Raw genomic sequence first — 20,047 nt, 5'->3', positions numbered from 1 at the left:
GTTTTAAATTAAAATTTTTATTTAAAAATTGTCTGTTGCAGTTTTAAATTTTGTCCAATCTCTAGCATAAAACATAAAATCCAAGTCACGTGAACTGAAGTTTACGGTTGCAATATGACACAACCTGAGCAAGTTGAGTGGATGTGAAAGTCAAAGTTACTGTCCATCACCTGTTTATCAAACATTTCTCTTTAATTGATGAAGCGTTTCCGATTGCTTGAGCTCTTCTGCGGGCGAACCCCGATCAGAAGCGCTAAACTCCTGTTTGATCATGGTGCAAATCGCATTAAAAGCAGCCCACTTCCACATTCAATAAATCTGCTCTGGCATGCTGCAGAGCATGCTGGGGTCTTATGGCTATAAAGTAAATGTGTACCCTCCAGAAGAGGACTCAAATCAAGTCTAATGGAATTACATCTGGCATAAGCATTATACTTTCAGACAAGCTGAATGCCAGAGCTTCCCCTGAACAGACTTCAGATGAATTTAGAAACCTGCTGTCAATTTATATAAGGCTTTCATGGAAATAATTATCATGTTTCTTCCCAGTCTGACGTTTCTAGATCAGAAAGTAAAATTTTAGGCCTCCTATCAGGAATTACAGGCTTCATAAACTCACCTATAAGTAGAAATTTCTCTCAAATGTAATTTTATGTCATTTCATAAAAAAATAAACAAAAACAATCCAGGTTTTAGTGATCAGTAAGTACCGGTAAGTGTAAAACTGGAATTAGCAGATCTAAATTCATGAAAGCATGTAAAACACTCTTTATGCTCCCAAGCAGCAAAACCCAAGTCACTGTTAATGATTTCAAATTAGCAATCATCAATAGAATAAAAAGCAATTTGAGGATTTCTTAAAAGTGACAGAACATTTTTTTATTTAAATGTTTGAACAAAGCTAATAAAAACCAAATGCCTCCTGTCACTTGGAAGATAAATTCAAGGTTCATTAAGTTCATGAGTTGTTTATAATTTCAGGGACTCATTAAGAGTTCCCTGGGACAACTCCCTCATTTTGTCCGTTTCTCTTCCACTAGAAAAAGAGCCGAGGCTTAATATAATGTGCTAAAGCACACGGGCAAGTGTGCACAAACACACATGCCTTCTGTCAAAACACATCTCTCACCTGCTTCCTCCCCCTGACAACTTCGTGGCTAGAAAAGGTTCATTTTAGCCGGAATCTGACAGCTACCAGGGTCACGGCAGCCTGTGGATTAACACTCCGTGACAAAGGCAAGTCATCGAATTAAATGCCTTGCATACACAGAAGACAAGTGGGAGGGGAGGTGTGGATTGGAGGGGATAAGGTTTAGTCAGAGAAAAGAGGGATGAGGCAGATCAGAGCAGAGCATGAGAGATAAGTGACGAACACACCTCGGCGTCGCTCATCCCGCCGTGTTTTCTTTCTTTCACTGCCCCCGCTCCCTCTTCCCCATCCTTTTGTCCGCCTGTGGGCCCAGCAGCAGAAGCTGTCACTGCAGAGGACCGCCTGTCAATCAAAGCCTCCTAATCCAATGGCATGTCAGCGGGGGGACATGTCACATATGTTAAGAAGAGAGAACGAGGGGACTCTCGGGCGGCTGTGGCTGTGCGGAGCAAGTGTGCGCAAGAACGTGTGCGCGTGATTAAAAATGACTGCGGGGCAGAGCGCGGCTGCCAGGGAGTGTGGTGTGGCAGAGGCAGCGGGTGACAGGAGCCGTGGTGACACATGAGGCCCGGGACCAACTCTGAGTAACATACCAGTCACTGGAGAGACTGAGGGGGAGATGAAGGGGCCAAGCGGGGCGCGGGAGGGGAGGAGGGTATGAAGGCACAGACTAACCGCAACTGACGTGGGTAGCATTCAGAACCGGCACGCACCGATGAAACAACCACAAACAGAGGGAGTGTGTTAGTCCATAAGTGTGTGTGCATCAGGTAAGCATGAAAACCACATAGTAATTAATTATATCCCAGCAGAACCAATGCAGTTGTTTCATACTTGTCTTCTTGAAGTTGTTTGGTTTCCCGCTCTGGTCCTGATTAGGGCTGTCAGCGTTAATATGCCAACACATGCGATTAATCAAAAAGGTTTAAGGCATTAATATTATATAATACGGATTAATCGCATTGCCTATTTTGACCTAAATGCCTCTCTTCTGCACGGAGGGTCACTTAGTGTTCAAAGCAGCGGCTCACATGGTCTTGTACTGTGGTCAACAACGCAGAGTCGTAAACGCAAGTTAAAAGAGTCAGACTGGTTTGCTCAGAGGCAAATTTCGCTTTAAAAAAACATCCCAAAGTTTGGATAAAACTAAGGTAGTACGTATCGCAATGATGAATTATTTTTCCACTGAAGTACGACCAGTTTATAGTTGGCATTTCAAAAACAAAATGACTTCTTTAAACCTTCCTGAATATAAAAACCTAAACAATGTAAAATCTTCAGATAATTTGGTTTGAGACAATAAAAGACTTTCTTAAGCATTTTTGACAACTTACCGTACATATTTACATTTGAAGCTTACAAAGTAAGCATTGTGATTAGTCGTGATTAATCACAGCACTAGGGTGCTATTAATTGTATAAAAAATTTTTATCGACTGACAGCACCAGTCCTAATTCAATATGTACAGAGACAGCTAGTGACCCTCCCCGGTAAAAAAAAAGTCTTGAAATTCAGCTTTTAATTTAGTGCCATAATTTTACACAGAAAAATTATACAAAAAAATCAAATCTTTAATATGAGTAGAATTGAGGAGGGAGGGTAGATTCAGAAATATTTGTGTTGAATAAAAATGCTGGTGTACCAGTGATAAAGTTAGAAGAGAGCTGTGCAATATCAGGCAAACAGTCATTTTTTACAGGAGTACCAGTCGCTATAGCTAGCGCTAACCTATTCTGTACATGTGAAAATGGGTAATTATTTTCATCTTGTTACCTGATGAGGCTGGATGCGCTGAACGTTGCAGGTAAAGTCAAAGTAGAGTTGGAATTTGTCGAAGTCTTTTTTTGGGGGGTGTCCCGCTCCTGGTTTTTTGTGTTCTTGGGCAACTTTCTCCTGCTCTTTTTCCTTTAGTGCCGTTTTAGACACACTGGACTGGATGGTCACGAAGCTCTTTTCACATCTGTCAGAAAGAAACATCAAAAATCTGTTTGGGAATGTTCAAGAGATTCCCAAAGACTTAAGAAAAGTCTTTGGGAAAGTCCAGAAACTTAAAAAAAAACAAAACAACAACATTAACATCATTTATGTACACAGAAATAGAAAAATGTGCATAAAAGAAAATATTTTTACAATGTTTTAATGTAGGTGAGTGTCTCAGGGTCTTTGGCTATTATATCAGCCAAAATATGCTCCACCCCAGTGGCCACTTCCTCCACACATGATAGACCTGTCACACACACACAAACACCGATCCACAGTGACTTTACAAAGTACATCTTTTGATCTCAATATTAATACAAGAATCAAATTTTACATCCTGAACACCTGCCCCCACCCATCCTCAAGACGTTCTACAGAAGCACCATAGAGAGCATTCTGACCAGCTGCCTCTCTGTGTGGTGTGGAGGCTGCAGCGCCTCCGACTGGAAGAACGTGAGGAGAGTGGTGCGGACAGCAGAAAGGATCATCGGGGCCCCCCTTCCCTCCATTCAGGACATTTCATCCCAGCGCTGCGTGTCCCGAGGCCGAAACATCGTCAGTGACCCCTCACACCCCCACCATGGACTGTTCTCCCTGCTGCCCTCTGGAAAGAGGTCCCGCAGCATCCGGTGCAGGACCACCAGGTTCTGAAACAGCTTTTTCCCACTTGCCATCAGACTGCTGAACTCTTAACTGGACTGCACTCAAAAACTGGTCTCCACTTTATACCTTGCACATGTACAGAGCTAAGTAACTTCTATTTTACTGTCATTCCTGCACTTTATATTTTATATTTATATTCATATTTTATACTGTATTTTATTTTATTCTGGAGTAACCTCACAACATTGGAACCTCAAAACATTGTTCTGAGCCGTATGCAACGAAATTTCGTTCTGTATACACCCTGTGCATGCAAAATGATAATAAAGTCAGTCTAAGTCTAAGTCTATTTTCAGCCATACTAACTATAAATAATACGCTACAATGTGCCAGAGTAAATGGCTTGAGTCACAAGTGTCTCCATTTCACAAGAATCTGCCTTTAGAAAGTTAGAGGACAGTGAAAATAACGATCAGTTTAAGGCTTGCGTGTTTTTTGTATGCGACTACAGTCAAGTGCCTCCTACCTTCAGTACCAGGCTTTACCCAAGCGTTGAGGTCCAGAGTGTGTGGTACATTCAGCAGTGCGGTGGCAGCATCTTCCAGGCCCAATGCTTTCGCCCTGCGAGCTTTAGTGAGCTTGCTGCCTTTCTTGTAGGGCGTATACTGCAGATAAAAACACAAAACACAGATCCTGTGTTCTCTTCATTTATACATTCTGACTTTGTGCAGTCACACCATTTTTATCATTCTTTAACTCTGTCATAGCTACATAATTAAGCTCTTTGAGAATTTTCATTTTAAACAACTCATAACAGTGTTAAACACTATATTTGTTTGTGGTGTTGTTGACAGCCCACTGAGTGTTTACATGCTTATTTGCATGTGAAGTAGGTAAATTATATCTGTTAACACAGGATGGATTGAAATGCCAGGTGATATTCATCTGGCTTCACTTAGTCCGATTTTATGTGAAGCATTATTTAGTACTAGCTGTGAACAGAGCCTTATATTCTCCAAAGAAAACGGATTGAAACTCTGCACATAAATGAGTTTTTAGACCAAATAAATATACTCTCACTGCTCTAAATGGACATGTCTGATATAAATTGTTTAAATAAATTTAAAGATAACCCAAAGAAGTCAAATACAACTCAATGTAACAGTATTATGGAAATAAAATTACTGTTTAAACCTGAGGAGAGATAACGTGTGAAACCCATATTTGTTTTTTGTTTTTTTATTACTATTTTATTTTTGGCCTTGTCTTATTGATTACATAGAAAACTGTATTATTTTCAAATCAGCATCACTCCACATATCAAATAACAAAATATAATAGCTATAACAATGTTCTTTAGTTTTAGGTGATTTTTTTTAAACAGATGGTTTAGTTTTTTACTTAAAAGAATCCTCTTTGTCTTCCAGTCTTTTTGCTACAATTTTTTTTAAATCTTCATATTTTTTGCCAGGAGTTGTACAATTTATTTACTCTCATCCAGGCAAGCAGTCACTCAGGTGTGAACACTTTAATCCAAAATGAGATCTTCAAGTCAATGTAGATAGGTTATCACTGAATAAAAATCTGACCACATGATCCAGGTCATCAGCTGATCGGCAGCTCCTGAGGCTTTCCTCCAACTCAGGTGTCAGAACACCATCCTTCTTCAGGGTCTGAACCACAGACTGGGTCTTCTTAGCAAGAGAACTAAGCATATGAAGAAATCAAACAAGAAATCTGTCTTAACCAAGGAAAACAAAAAGGACGGCTTAACATCAACACAGACATGCAGACATTTTGGGCCTCAAAGATGAACCACTACCGCCATCTAGTGGCCAATAGCTGATACATCATCTCAAAAATGCTCCACAATGTAGTTTTTCACACCTAAATGTGTGATTTTATACAGCCAGCTGATATTTATCAGATTTCTAGTAAGTCCTGGGGGTTTAACAGATTATATTTATTTTATGTACAATACCTACCATAACTCCTCATAAACCATCTGGACGTCTCGAACTGCATCTGCGTCCATGTGGTTGATCATCTCTTTCCGGTAGCGCACCATGAAGGGAACAGTGTTTTCCTCGCGTAGCAGCTTGATGATGTTTCCACACACCCACCGCTCCACACATGTCAGTATAGAGATAAGCTGAGGAAAACAACAGAAACAGTAGAAAATTCATACATGCAATGGTAAAATGCAGATACATTTTCATGCATGCATTTTCATGTAGTTGTTTAGTCTTTGCTAATTATTGCATGGGTTGTAAGAATTACTTTTCTGTCAGGTTACAATGTACTGCAAAAAGTGGAAGAACAAAGTATAGAGATGTTGAACTTTTCTAAAAAAGCTAAAAGACAAATTATCCAAGAATTCAAGGGTAAGTCATGTCCTCTCCACCTCATTCAGGTCCCAGTTCATGTTGAGTTCATTCCTCAGAGAGTGTGCTCCGGACTCTGGGAAGGTGGGTCGCTGTCTCTGGCTCGTCTCGCTGGTCTTCTGTTTTTTTAGACTTGGCTCATCAAAAGTGAAATCGTCCTCCGGCGCTTCCTCCTTCTTTACTTGGAGCCCAGACTGTGACGTCCCTTCGTCTGTCCGATGGGCGTCCGACACAATAAATGAGATCCTCTAAAAACCAAAAAACAGAAATAAAAATATTACCAGAAACTGACAATAAGAAGACAGAAAATAGTCAAGTTAGATTTGATCTAACTTGGATCAAATCTGTATTTTTATCATCACCAAAGTTGTGTTTTGTTATTACTAATGTCTTTGAACACCAAGAACTGCTGTATATGCCTATGTCATTCATGCTTATTCTTGCTGAGGTAGCTGTTATAATTACCTCTTCCTTCATTCTGACACTATTGCCTCTCTTTTCAGCCTTCTGTTTTTCAGGGCAACCAGTCTGTGTTTTCCTTTCATTTTCTCCTAAATCATCACCATTGGACTTCTTTCTCTTTTTTCCACCAGAAACAGACATGGCAGTATCTTCTTGTTCTGCTGCATGTTTGCGGGGTGCCCTTGGTTTAGGGACCTTAGGTTGTTTGGGAACTTTAGGCTGTTTTGGTTTTGCGGTCCTCTTGGGCGCCGCTTTCATCCCTCCATCTGTAGGTGCTCTGGCAGCTTTGCTGGTAGCTTTTGTTGACTCCGATGGATTCCACTCGTCCATCTCTTCATCACTACTCACCATCTGAGTAAAAGACCTAATCGTAAGGCAAGAATAAAAGTTCAACATCAGAAAAAGAAAAAAGGATGGAAATTTGTAAAATTATGCAACACTCTAACATTTCCCATTACAAACATAAACTTAAATGTGTTTTGGCAGCATTTTTAGTGCTAGACCAACATAAAGCCGCCAGCAACATAAAGAAAAATTATACACTGGTGTCAATTTGGATTGGTAATTTTGGAAAACAACTGGCCACACTGGATTTTCTTTAGTGATAACAGAGTAAAGGGGGCGGAGAACATATGTAATTTTCAGTTTTCTACTTGTGAAACATTTTGAAGGCCATATAAGTAATTTTATTTCTGTATGCCTATTACAATAAATATACATTGAAACTTTAAATGTTTATTTGTACAAATATGTTTACTAGGAACTGTAAAGCCTTGCATAAAGATTAATCTCAGAGAGAACAATCTTAAATGCAGGTAAATTATTATCACAATATGAGGTCATTTCAAATCTTCTAGTCACTTTGAACATGTCCACGAAGCTACTTTGTATAAACTAACCATTAAAAAGAATAGACTTATTGATATAAGTAAACATAACTCACTGGTCGGAATCTGTATTTTCATTTTCGTTGTAAATTACAGCTTTGGCAGTTGTTGCTCTGGGTCTTCGCATCATCTGTGGAAAAAGGAAAAAGGTTAGGCCACGTTACATAAAACCTGCAACCATTAAAACGTTACATTAACTCGTTTTCTCTTAGCAAATATTACTGCCAGCGCCTTCGTTTTCGCTGTTGTTAACTTGTTGTCGTTTTCTTGTATTTTATTAGAAAAGAAGAACGAGGACAAATAATATTTTCTAACTAAACCTTCAAAGTTACAATTTCTGAGACAAATGTGAGCTCGGAGCAGCCGGCTAGCTCAAACAAATAAAGTTGAGCTTGTAAAGCTTTTCAAATTTGCCGCTACAAGTTTATGCTAACGGTGACAGGCGCGTTTGTAAACGACATTTTCACGTCTTTCGCGGTTTCTGCGTGTTGTATAAAGCATGAGTTAATAAATATACCTTTGTAACGCGGAATATGCTTAGTTTGTTTTCAGCTGTCTCACAAAAAATGTCTAAAGCTGAACAGCAGTTTCCTGCAACAGTGGAGTTTCAACCAATCACAACACGCGAAGGCTTCCGTCTTTGAGTTAGTTACCGCCCCCTACCGTCTGGTAGTGCGTGAACCACTGAGAACTGCATTCAATCGTCCATACATTTAAAAAATAAAGAAAAAAATACAGGTAAACTGTTCATTTGTTTACCTTTATTTCAGAGGTATACCTCCGAATCTAAAACAAAATTGTAAATAAACTGTAATAGGTTTCTGGGAGCAAAAAATACAATGGTTAGCCAGTTATGATCATATTTTCTAAATATTTATTTATTTTAGTCTTTTACCTTATTATACAAACACTTCATGCCAACATATACAGTAGCTCGAAAGTCCACTGTTAAAATATGAAGTCTGTGATGTAAGCACAATTACACAATGGTTAGTGGTTAAAAAAACAATATGATTTTGTAGCAAATAAATAGACATATTATCATAAAGCTTAAACAAGGTGAATGTCATTAGCACTACCGAAGCGATAAACCTCATAAATGGTAATTAATTAACTGTAGAAACTCTGACTGACTTAATAATGTATGTTTTGAAATCATGGAAATGGAGTAGTGTTTTCCAGACAAGTCTCGTTGAATCCATATTATCATAACAATATCAAAAGGGACATTTTTTTATTCTTTAAAACCTGCTAGTTTTAGCTCTTCAGAAGGAAATAGCTGCAGTTACCTTTCTGATTGGAGCAGTGTTTGACTCAAGGACTGAGACAAGCACATGTTCTTATCAAAGGAGGAAAAGATAAGGTTAACCTAACTTAGAAGGGGAAAAGATCAATAATCTTTAAAGAGCAATAATTTGACCTGCGTTTAAAGAAAATACTGTTCGAAATGGGACTTGGGCTAATATGTCTGTGAAAGTACTTTTACTTTTACTTTTGTAGCTTGCAATGAACATAACAAGGAGATGTCTATGTTACATTATAAAAAAAAACAACTACTACTAAGAAGTTACACATTTTGAAAATAAATGTCAACATAAACATTTGTCAAGAATGATTCAAGACTCGTGTGAGAATGCTCAAAGGGGTTAAGCCTCTAAAGTTGTGAGATTCTAACAAAAAATCTGGAAAGTGTAACTATTAGCATTATGAGACCTGGATAATTTCCCGTTATTTAAGACCAAATTTGCTGACTATTTTCTGTCTCAATATTTATAGTTTTTTATCCAATTCTGCTATTTTCCTAACGTGAATCCATTTACAACTTTTTTTCACCTCTGAAGACTGAGAACCAAACTGCAGGCTGAAATCTGAATTCAGGTGGATGATGCAACTGAATGCCTCTATTAAGAGAAACTTCTCTGAAGCTACACCAGTGAAGGGAAGTCAAAATCAGGAAGAAAAACTAGAAATACAAAAGAAATTCTAACCAACCACAAGCATCAACAAAGAGGACATGAAAGAAGTTGGGAGAATTTGAGGTTAATAATGCCAGAGCCTGATATCTCAGACTATCTCAGAGTTGTTTTATCTTGTATAAAATTAAATTATTATGATTATTACGATTCTCAAATGTGTATTCACTTATTCATAAACCAGGTCATCTCATTTAACAAATGTCCAACCAGCCAACATCACACCCAACATGACATATGTATCAAAGAATTGATTAATTTATCAGTAAAAGTATAGACACAGGCTGCCAATGTGATGTCAATCAATTTAAAAAGAAACATGGATTTGTTTCTATCAGCTATAAAACTCTTTGTAAATGCTTGGGAAATCCAACAATGAGAAACCAAAGGAAAACTAGATGAACAGCTGTTTTTTTACTGTTCTGAATAAATCGTTAAAACTTTATCATTCCCTGTTACTTCTTATTCCTTCCTCTTTAAATCAAACATAGACAATGATAGCATTGTTAAGCTGCCCGTGATTTGTAAAAAACTAAATCCCTTATTCAGATAAGACCTTTTCTTTTGATTTTTTCTATTCTATTCTATTCTATTCTATTGCATCATCCTTATGCAAATTTCTAACGACTGAACTGCAGATTCAACATTTATTGAATATATGACTGGCTGTAGATTGGGAAATTTAGAAACTATGCCAATTATCCATAATAACTGTGACATTTGACATTGTTTATTCCAGAAAAAACTGAAAGTTACCTTAAGTATGAAGCTGATGTCACAAAATGAAAGTTTTAATCACAAAGATACAACTGCAATAAAAATAAAATAATTTTTTTTTAAAATCATTTCAAATCCTTAATGTAGATGATGTTGATGTCTACTTATTTCTCATTTTGTACTATTTATTTCTTTATCTTTTTTATATATGTATGTATATGTATATTGTATATTATGTATATACACATAAACTGCATTTTAACTCGAGTCGAGCAAATCTCAATATCGTTGTAATCTGTTGATGACAATGACAAATAAATCTTATCTGATCTTATCTTAGAATTATATAAACAATTTTATTCAGAAAAGTATATATTTTTATAAACTTAACATGTTGTTTGCTGACAGATATTGCTATTGTTAGGAAATATGTAAAGAGACTTGCATATTTGTAACAGGGATTTCAACAAGTCTATTCAAGCCGAAGTCTCTCTGCTTTTCTTGGTAACAGATGATGAGTCAGAGTGAGCAGCCAACCACAAAATCAAGACGAGAAAAAAACCATCCAGCCGTAGCAGGACAAGGCTGTCTAGGGAGCTTGCCTGGGTTTTCCTTCCAATCACTTTCAGTTCCGTCTGCCTCAGATCAGTGAAAAGGGTAAAATCTCAGAGACTTCAGTCATTACTGCGAAACAACTTCCATCCTGCTCTAACAGAAGGTAAACAACCTCGTTCACCTTCTCTTCACTTCCTCACAGAGAAAGCAGCATCAGTGTCCTGACGAGACGTTTGTGTTTCCAGGTGTTGTGTTTGAGTGAAAAATGTCTGACCCAGAGATCCCAAGCCAACCTCTTCTTGGAGAAACAGTCGTCAATGTGGGCCCACCAGCTCAGGGGTAAGGAGGGAGTGTTTTATGTTTTTCCATCATCAAAATTCATGAATTTATGTTTTGTTCTTCAGTAATGATCAGGGATCTGTATTTTTACATAACATTACTGTTGGTGTGAGGTTTTTATTTTATGCTTTGTTATTTAAAATCCTCCTTTTGGGATCAAAAAGATCGGTTTTGTTCTACATCGTTGTAAAATATTGCGTTCAATTATTGAAACAAGGCAGTTTGGATATAGTTTATGCTCCAGCTAATGTTTTATTCTAAATAATGCGAGGAATTTTATTGATTTCTTATATCGAATCCCTTGGACATTTTAAAATGGTGGCAATAAGCAGAGTCAATGGATAACCTATTAAATTTATTTCCATCTTGCCGTTAAAAGTAACGTTTGAAAGTAGGATGTAATATTGGAACTGAACTAGATTAAAAAAAATAAAACCTCTACATTTACTGATAGCAGATGAACTCACATTTGAAATTATACATTTTATGGTCCATTATGAAGGTTGTTACTCTGCCCAAGTCTGTAAAATTCATAGAAAATTTTGTATGAACAAATATTACTTTAGGGTGCTTTTGAAATCCAAGAAAGTGTAATGTTTTAGTCTCTGTGGTTCTGGATTGCAGTATGATTCTAAAATGTATTAGGACGCTCAGAGGAAATATATTTTTTTAAAAGTCATCGGAATGTCCAGCAGCGATCGTTGATTTTTTAAAAAAGAAAAAAAAAATTCCCAAACTTTCTTTTACGTATCTAGTTAGCAACAACTGATGTCATCTGTGGGTGTATGTGGTGAATACCCTGAGCTAAGTTCCTCTTTCAGAGAACATTTTATGAAAAAAAAACAAAAAAAACATCTGGTTTTTATTTATTAACTGTGACTCCAGAATTACAGGGGGGAGGGGGTTTACCTTCTTTTAAAATGCCTTTTCTCTCCTCCTTGTGTCTCTTTTCAGCCAGCGGTCCACCCGGGCCTACACGGTGGCAGGACTCACCTTGTTGGCCTGCGTGCTGATTATGGGTCAGGCAGCGATCGCCTACTTCCTGGTCAACCAGAAGAGCGACATCAGGGATCTGCAGGAGCAGAACAACAGAATGAACGTGCAGATGACCAATGGAGGATCTGGTGAGGAAGCAACGTTCAGTTCACATTAGGAGCGTTGTATTGTAATCTAGACTTTTTTCTCTCTCTTTGCTGTGAACATATAATGGATTGTCAACAGTATTAGTAATTTAATGGGGGTTTTTTTAACATTAGTCACAGCTGAGAACATAAAGGATGGAATAAATTATGTTTTAGTACATTCATTCATTTTACTTTCAGCACATGGTTATCACTAACCTAACCTCTTAGAAAAATAAAAGTACACAATGACTTATAAAAAGTTCCCTATTCAAAGCAAAGTATAGGCAGGGTTTTTTTTCTGTTTAAAGTTTTCAAATGTTCTTTGTTGGAAAACGTAGTTTTGTTTCCCCATCAGCAGCAGCACAGCAACAGCTTCTGCAATCACAGCCTGTGGTGCCATGAAGAGCAAATAATGTCAATTACAGCCAGCAATTTTTGGGTTCCAAAAAATCAAACTTTGCTGTGGTAAATTTGGTTTGAGTTGTGTTAATTTAAGTCCTATTTTACATGCAGCACCAACATATATAGCTAATAAAGCATTATCAAGACACGCTGCGTAAAGAAATCCTCAAGGTTTTATCCAGAAAAGCCAATAGTAACAAAAGTAACCTACTTCTTCTATAATCCATTTAAGTTTTGTGTAACAAGCAAACAATGTCTGATCACAACACATAAAAAAAAAGTACAGTTACATATTTTAGGAGCGGCAGGCCTTGATAAAATCCAGGAAAATCAGTTTTAATATGTGTTTGGGATCATTGTTCTGTTGTCTCAAAGTTACAAGTATCTCACCTGAGCTGTCATCCTCACATAAAGGGAAATTGATAACGTTCAAGAACAAACAAGAAAAAAACCCAACAACACAAGATTCAAGCCTATTATGAACTGTCAATAAAAAAAACCAAGTGTTCAATCAACAGACTGAGAGCGTACTGAACAAGACGGTGTGGACACCTTCAAATTTTACTTAAATTTGCCATAATGAAAAGAAGAGTGTTTGAAAGAGTAACAGCTTGACTTTCTAAGAAGGTTTTTCAAGCTTTGTTTTGTTTTTATGCATGGTGGTGGCAGAATCATGCTCAGCATCCTGGTGGAAAACTTCTTCCACATTTTTCAGCTTCAGAATTAAGTGGTTGGAGCTCAGACACAGCGTGTTGTTCCACTGGAAACATCTGACCACCGCTGCAGTCAGGCAGGTTATCGGCGTGTTTTAATGAGCCTCTTAGGTTAATATAGTTAGTAAACAATAATGGTTTGTCCTCAAGCGCCTCTACGCACTGAACATTATTACAACGAAACACTAGGAGTTTATGAGCAGGCCTCTGTAGAGGACAAATTCTCTCTGTCTCACATGTTGCTTGTCTTTTCGTCTGCAGCTTCGGTGCCTGTGAGGCTGCACATCCCCATGAGCCATGCAATGGAGATGATGGATACCACCATGGAGGTAAAAGATGATTTTAGTCCTCTTCCCCAATTCCCTCCCTTATGTATAATTAGCATTTTAAGATGTATTCTTGAAGTAAATGTCTTTTATTTTTGTCAAACCAAGTCGTCTCTTATTTATTTTTTTATTCTTTTTGCGCTGCAGGAGGAGTCAAGCGGAACTAAAAAAACCAGTATGTTTCTGCTTAAATCACCTACTTTCAACAGAATTCATGGTATAATCTTGTCTACATAACAAACAAACAGGTGCGGTGACAAATTTTAAATGCCTTTTCTTCCAGCCACTCCCACCACCCAGTGCCAGCTGGAGGCTGCTGGTGTGAAGCCAGGCCCGATGCCTGGCTTCTTCCCCAGATGCGACAAGCTGGGTCTGTACGAGCCCCAGCAGTGCTTCCAGGGTCAGTGCTGGTGTGTGAGCCCGGCCGACGGGCAACCGATTCCCGGAGACAAGAGCTGCATCAGATCTGCCTTTTCTGGTGAGATGGTGTGGCCATCAGATTTTGTAAAATAAATATTGGAAATGACTGCATTTTGTTTTATTTTATCAATTGAAAAGAACTGTTTTGATCCAATTTGTTTTATATATAAAAAACTTTATAGATTATTTTTTAAAAGTATTTTTAATATGATAAATAGTATTAATCTTTTTTATGTATATATTATTTTAGTATCCTGGCAAAAAATAAGAGGTTACTGACATTTAAATGTTCGTTTTTGTAGGAAACCTGATGACTCTCAACCAGAAATTGGTGAGTAAACAATTTTGTTTATAACAATAATATTCTGCTAAAAGCTATTTGAACCCTAACCTGCTGTTCTGACTGAGATTATGTGTTTCAGAACTTCAAACAAATTTTAATGTTGCGCTCAGTTTTCCTGAGCAAATACAAAAATGTTTTCAAAAGATGATTTCTTCTATTAAGGGAAAAATGCTTGATCCAAACCAACCCAGCACACGGAGATGCAACTGCTGATTCCTAAACTGGTTGTTCTGTCTTTGGTGACAACAGCTACAAATAAGCTTTTGTGGTAACTAGTGAGTGGAGGGATTTTTGCGGGATTGTTTTAATTTAGTTTAATTCAGATAACTTTCCTAGTTAGCTTAGTTTGAGCTTAAAGTCACTTATAGCTAGGTATCCTTCATGACTTTCTACTAGAGAGCAATATGTGTGGCTCTTTACAGTTTGACTAGTTCAACTGTTTCTTGTGACCTTTTTCTTACAGATAGATGTCAGTGACTGTGTTCATCTGTTTGTGATTCTTTTTAGAATCGACTTTATTTGAGACATTTTAGCTTACTTCCCATTGTCACACAGGTTCTGTTTAAGTAATTTGTTGATTATGCTGATTATAATCAGGTCTGGGTGTGGCAGTGAAATGAAACCAACTTCTAAAAAAGGATTTAATTACATTTGGTTTATCATTTAACAAGGTGGCAGTTACTCTTTTATCTGCAGCCAGGTTGGTTTGGATCAATTTTTCCCCCTCAGTGAACGACATAATCATTTAAAAACTGAATTTTTGTCTTACTAAGTCAATCTTTGCTGATAAAATTTGTTTAAAATGATCTGAATTATTTGAAAAAAAAATCTATCTTTAACCAATCCTTACAATTACGTGTGCTCTATGTTACTCTATTTTCTATTTTCAGTTGACTGTAGTTTATAAGCAAGTCCAACTAACAGAATACATGTAACTTTTAAAAAAAATCTACCCTGTATTGTAAAGGTGTGGTCACATAAAATTTTATTCTTGTTTTTTAGGACACAGAGGACGCCTGAATCTCTTCCTAATGAACAGAAACTGACAGAAGTTCAATTTCTAATGACATCTTCCAGCTTTGCCAGCTTTTTTTCCAACAATTTAAATAAAGATAGTTTGGTGGTGGTGTTCAGAGTTGCTGATTGGATTACTTCCATGTTTCCTACTTTCCTGCAACTTATGTGCAAGCAATAAAGCGACTGTAGGTCATTTTAACGTGTAAGCTGATATATTTCTCTCATGTGCATCTCATGGATAGCTAATTTTTTCTTTTATTCTGATTCTGTAACAGCAAAAAAAAAAAATTAATAAATAGATATTTGGTCTTTGAATGTCAAAAATTAGGAGAAAAACATGTATTGATTTGTATTTTAAAAACAATTTATAAAACAAACACAGTTCTCATTATTTTTCATTTATTTGAACAACTGAAATAAATCTGTTACAGTTTTGATGAGATTTTTTTTTCAATGACATCTCAGTGGAATTTCAATCTGTGGAGTTTGAGTTGTGCAGGCAGGAATGAAAGCAACAAAAAATAAAATAAAGCAAGTTAAAGAATAATGAAGCGGCGCAAAATAACAATTCCAGGAGAATACTCCTAAAGGCAAAACAGAAAACTTAAAACACCAAACCACGCGTAGCAATACAAGGGAAACAAAATGATTGTCAATAGGCACATCTTCACTCTTCTGTTCCAGATATCACGCAGTATGAATGATTTCCTACTTTACCTTCAAAGGCAACTTTAAAACAATTTAACACAATTACACAACCAAAAACAATTTCAAATCAGATTTTTAGTTATGGCTTGATTTTCACGACAGATGTGTCCTTTTACATCGCAATGCAAACTATCAGTGATGTGAAAAATCCCCATGCTGCTTTACAGTCGTCGCTTTGTTGAAGATAAAACTTTTACCGAGTTAAAGGATGAGCAGAATAGACATTTTTGAAATGCAGATGGGAAAAATGTGATATTTACAACCTATTCCTACATTTTTTTAAAAAATATCTTCAAATTAATCACAATTCAAACTTTTGACGTTAGAATATCTCCAAAGTGATCTGTCGTTTTAATTTGCTCTCTAATAGATATAAAAGACTTGGTGCAGAATTTGAATAGCTTCAATAATCTTGCAGCCAACCAGCAGGGGGCTTTCTAAGATAAAGTGCACACATGCAAAACAAAAGTGAAATTTTTCAAATATGTTACATATCTAAGAAACAGGCCTTTGACACATCATATGGTAAATATAGCTTTGTCAAAAATAATGTAACAAGTTAAAATCTCCAAAAGAAGTGCAAAAATAAAAGGAATCAACTGGTTTCCAGCATGAAACAGGCAGCCAGATCTGAGAGGAAAAGGCTATTGCACACATGGCATGAGATGAGATAAGGTCAAGTCCAAACCAGATGAGGCACTCTTACACATACAACAAATTTCCACCGATATTCTCACGGGCAATAACACTACATATACTTTAAATGTATTTTTAGCTTTTGTGCACACTTCAAACTCTGCATACGGATTGTTGACAAGCGGAGACGGGAGAGTTGGACGCATTCAGGGGGGCAAAAATGTGTCCAACTTGTAAAACAGGAAAGTAATTTTAAACATTCAACAAAAACAATAGTCACATGAATTCTGTAACCAAAAAAGGAAAGTGATGTAGGCAAGTCACTTTATACCATAAATGTTCCATCACCTGCAAATAATAATGATAAAAGAAAAAAACAGTAGGGATCTAACAGGCTGAGGCTTTTTTACACAGAAAAAAGAAAAAACAAAGTACATTGATTAAGGCGCCTGCAGGTAATTTCTGATCGACTGAGGGCATGAGATGTTAAAAGAAAACTCATAATAGGTGGTGAGCAATACCACAGCATTATTTTAACATTAAAAATGCAATGATCAAGCTTTTCCTGGCCAACACATATTTCCAGTTTTCTTTAACATCTGGGCCGATTCCCATTTTATTTTCTAAAGACTTAAACTCAAAAGAGGAAAAAAAAACATGTGATCTCGGTTCTTTTTACACAGGCGAGTAGTTTAAATCCAGCATAAAGTTATGAATGGAAGTATATGTCTTGAAGTTTTACATGATTTTTATTAAACTAAAAAAATGACATTATTTTGGTTCATTGTAGACCGGAGATGCTGGCCTTTGTTAATCATGATTAAATCATGATTAATTGAATAAATTAGGGAAATATTATCAGATATTTTCAGCGTTTCACATGATGAGCAATCAGAGGTGATGTGTTGACTCTGATCTCTGACTGACTGATTAGTGCATCTGTAATTAGAACATGTCTACCAAACATACTCTGCCGCTCTTTGCTCTTGTGCAGGCGCACCAATTTTATTTTGTTCATTCTTATTTAGCTTTATAAAATACCCAACTTTTGAGTTTTCCCATAAACTCAGATTACATATTCACAAATATGCTTTAAACTAAATATTCTGCTACTTATTTTTCTTTTATGGCTGTTGGGACACAGAGCAATTGTGATTATGAGCGTTATTTTATGTTGAAACGGACCAATTTTTTTTGTTTTCCCATTTTTGTTTGGTAAAATTTTCACAATGCGTTTCCATTTCCATCACTGGGGATCCTCCAATATATATATATATATATATATTATTTGATATAATTATCAAATTAGGACTGAGTGTTACATAGAAAGTAGATCACAGCTGTACCAGCACCACTTTGATGTTGTAAACTTTCCCTATTTTGCCACTTTCTCCTCATTTACGTCGTCCTTTCAGGTTCTGTATGTACTCCTTGACGGTGTTTTCAATATTTGGTACAGCGTAGTTTTGTGCCGCGTATATCCCTGTGCATGTTCCTACTACAACACCCATCAGCGCCGAAGAGCGTAGCCTGGCAACCACGTAACCGGCCAGGAAACCCTTCAAGAACGGAGAAGCGAGCAGACTGCCTCCCTGGAAAAGACAAGAAGAATCAGACTGGTGGTTTCTCCAGCTGATTTACAGCAACATGCGTTCACAATTCAGCCGTCATTTCCAAAGACACCGAAGATTAAGACATCGTTTCCAAGTGAAGTTCAAAGTGAAGATGGCAGGCTGAATGTTACTGCACATATTTGAACTTGATTTGAACAGTAACAAGCAATCTGAAAGATCCAATTTAAAGTTTAAGTTTAAATTTATAACGAAAATATTAGTAATCAAATTAAATTGATTGGATGCTAGTCATTTCTAAGCCTTGCCATTTTGTTACTTCTGTAGTTTTGGATGTTTTCTACCCATTGAGCACCAAAAGAATAATCATAATAATGATAATAATTTCATTGCATATTAATTACATCATTTAGGCTGCTTTGACAGCTGATGAATAATTACCTATAATTTACTCATAACCTACTGTGAAAAAAATGCTACGAAATTCCAGTAAATATTACATACCAGCAGGAAGGTTAAAAATATTTTTGTCTGATCAGAGGTCCTGATATGTAATATTTTAGAAGATTTAACTGTGCAAGAGATTTGAGAATTACACCATTCTCCATACTTATCAAAAACAATTCCTTATAAAAGATAAAAATACTCATACGCAACACAGAGAAAAACATTTTTTTTTTTGTTTTGGATATAAACATGTAGGGATGAAATGATAGACAGTTGGTGCAAAATCTGAATAGCAGTTATGGTGAATTGGTAGAAGGACTGGAGTAAACAAAGGAACAATATGATGTCCAAGTCCAATCTTTAAAACACATTCTAAAACTTGAAAAAATATAAAACTGATAAAAAAAATATATCAATCAAGCTCAATAGAAGCAAAATATGAACCAGTGAAAGTGAGAGGTGTTTGTGTACAACACTTTCACCCTCAAATATATTACTATCAAAGTTTTTGCAGATCATTTGCCTCTGAAACGATGTCAGTCACTTAACCTGAACCTGAACATTTGCACATTTGTTCCAGCGTGGGCCTTACTGGAGGAATCCCAGCTTGTATTTCATCTTCCACTCGTTTCTGGATGTCCTCCAGCTGGTCTTTCAGCTCCACCAGGTCCCTGAGCTGACCCAGAGGATTCTACATTCACAGCCGCAGAAACACAGAGACAAACGGGTGAGAGAGGGGATTCTTAAAACAGGGTTTACAGAACCAATTCAACTACTTCTGATTGAGCTCAGTACATTTACATCCATTTGCAAACTGGATATTAAGCTCTAACTAGGCTCAAACTTTATCCCATAAACAAACTTCGCGATATTTAAGCAGATAAAATGTGACGAAATAACATCGTCTAAACGTTATGTTTTTTGTTATTACAACAGCTTGATAGTGGTTGTAGCATTTGCTATATGTTCCCTTTACTTTAAAGCACTTTACACGAGTGTACAACTGCGCAAAAACAAATACGAAAAGGCTATTCTGACTGAAATAGCTTGAAGCTAATGCTAACCGACCACTTGAAGGGCTACATCAATGACAGGGCGGCTTAAATTTGACATTCACATTAAAAAGCGAGCTTAATGATAAAAGCACCGACCTTATCATCTGACATTGCTTAGATTTATCCAACAGAGTCACCCTGGTTGTGTGAGACCAGAAGAACTGAACAGGAAAAGTAAAAACAGTTCTTTTTCTGGTCTTGTAGCTATTAGCAAAAATGCAGTTGGTGAATTACC

The 20,047-nt window shown here is 36.8% G+C and overlaps 2 protein-coding genes and 1 long non-coding RNA gene across 3 annotated transcripts in view; 1 reads left to right on the top strand and 2 right to left on the bottom strand.

Moving 5' to 3' along the window:
- The window catches only part of srbd1 (S1 RNA binding domain 1), a 52,389-nt gene extending 44,318 nt beyond the window's left edge, over positions 1-8,071 (bottom strand). Inside the window, exons 1-9 of the mRNA XM_028006489.1 lie at positions 7,984-8,071; positions 7,523-7,596; positions 6,583-6,943; positions 6,138-6,365; positions 5,719-5,885; positions 5,323-5,440; positions 4,260-4,398; positions 3,281-3,377; positions 2,924-3,110 (exon numbers count right to left, since the gene is read on the bottom strand). Of these exons, the coding sequence (XP_027862290.1) occupies positions 2,924-3,110; positions 3,281-3,377; positions 4,260-4,398; positions 5,323-5,440; positions 5,719-5,885; positions 6,138-6,365; positions 6,583-6,943; positions 7,523-7,596 (1,371 nt within the window). The 5' untranslated portion in view covers positions 7,984-8,071. The remainder of the gene's footprint in view (positions 1-2,923; positions 3,111-3,280; positions 3,378-4,259; positions 4,399-5,322; positions 5,441-5,718; positions 5,886-6,137; positions 6,366-6,582; positions 6,944-7,522; positions 7,597-7,983) is intronic.
- Positions 956-15,594, top strand: LOC114137706 (uncharacterized). The gene is made up of 3 exons (XR_003594072.1): positions 956-967; positions 4,693-4,703; positions 15,513-15,594. It is a non-coding gene; the product is annotated as an uncharacterized LOC114137706 (long non-coding RNA).
- Positions 15,595-15,777: 183 nt separating this feature from the next.
- On the bottom strand, positions 15,778-20,047 carry LOC114137705 (SLC35A4 upstream open reading frame protein-like). Its single transcript, XM_028006493.1, has 3 exons — positions 19,909-20,047; positions 19,350-19,448; positions 15,778-18,331 (listed from the first exon to the last, which is right to left on the bottom strand). The coding sequence occupies exons 1-3, from the start codon at positions 19,921-19,923 to the stop codon at positions 18,134-18,136; spliced, it is 312 nt and encodes a 103-aa protein (XP_027862294.1). The 5' UTR covers positions 19,924-20,047; the 3' UTR covers positions 15,778-18,133.

The sequence above is a fragment of the Xiphophorus couchianus genome, chromosome 22, assembly GCF_001444195.1.
Source record: "Xiphophorus couchianus chromosome 22, X_couchianus-1.0, whole genome shotgun sequence".
NCBI lineage: Eukaryota > Metazoa > Chordata > Actinopteri > Cyprinodontiformes > Poeciliidae > Xiphophorus > Xiphophorus couchianus.
This window is presented reverse-complemented; position numbering and strand designations above follow the sequence as displayed.

Bases quoted from the DNA above. Each gene is read 5' to 3' on its own strand.
- LOC114137705 (XM_028006493.1), bottom strand. The intron at 18,332-19,349 runs GTAAGGCCCACG...TGTCTTTTCCAG, and splicing joins TACAAGCTGGGATTCCTCCA to GGAGGCAGTCTGCTCGCTTC.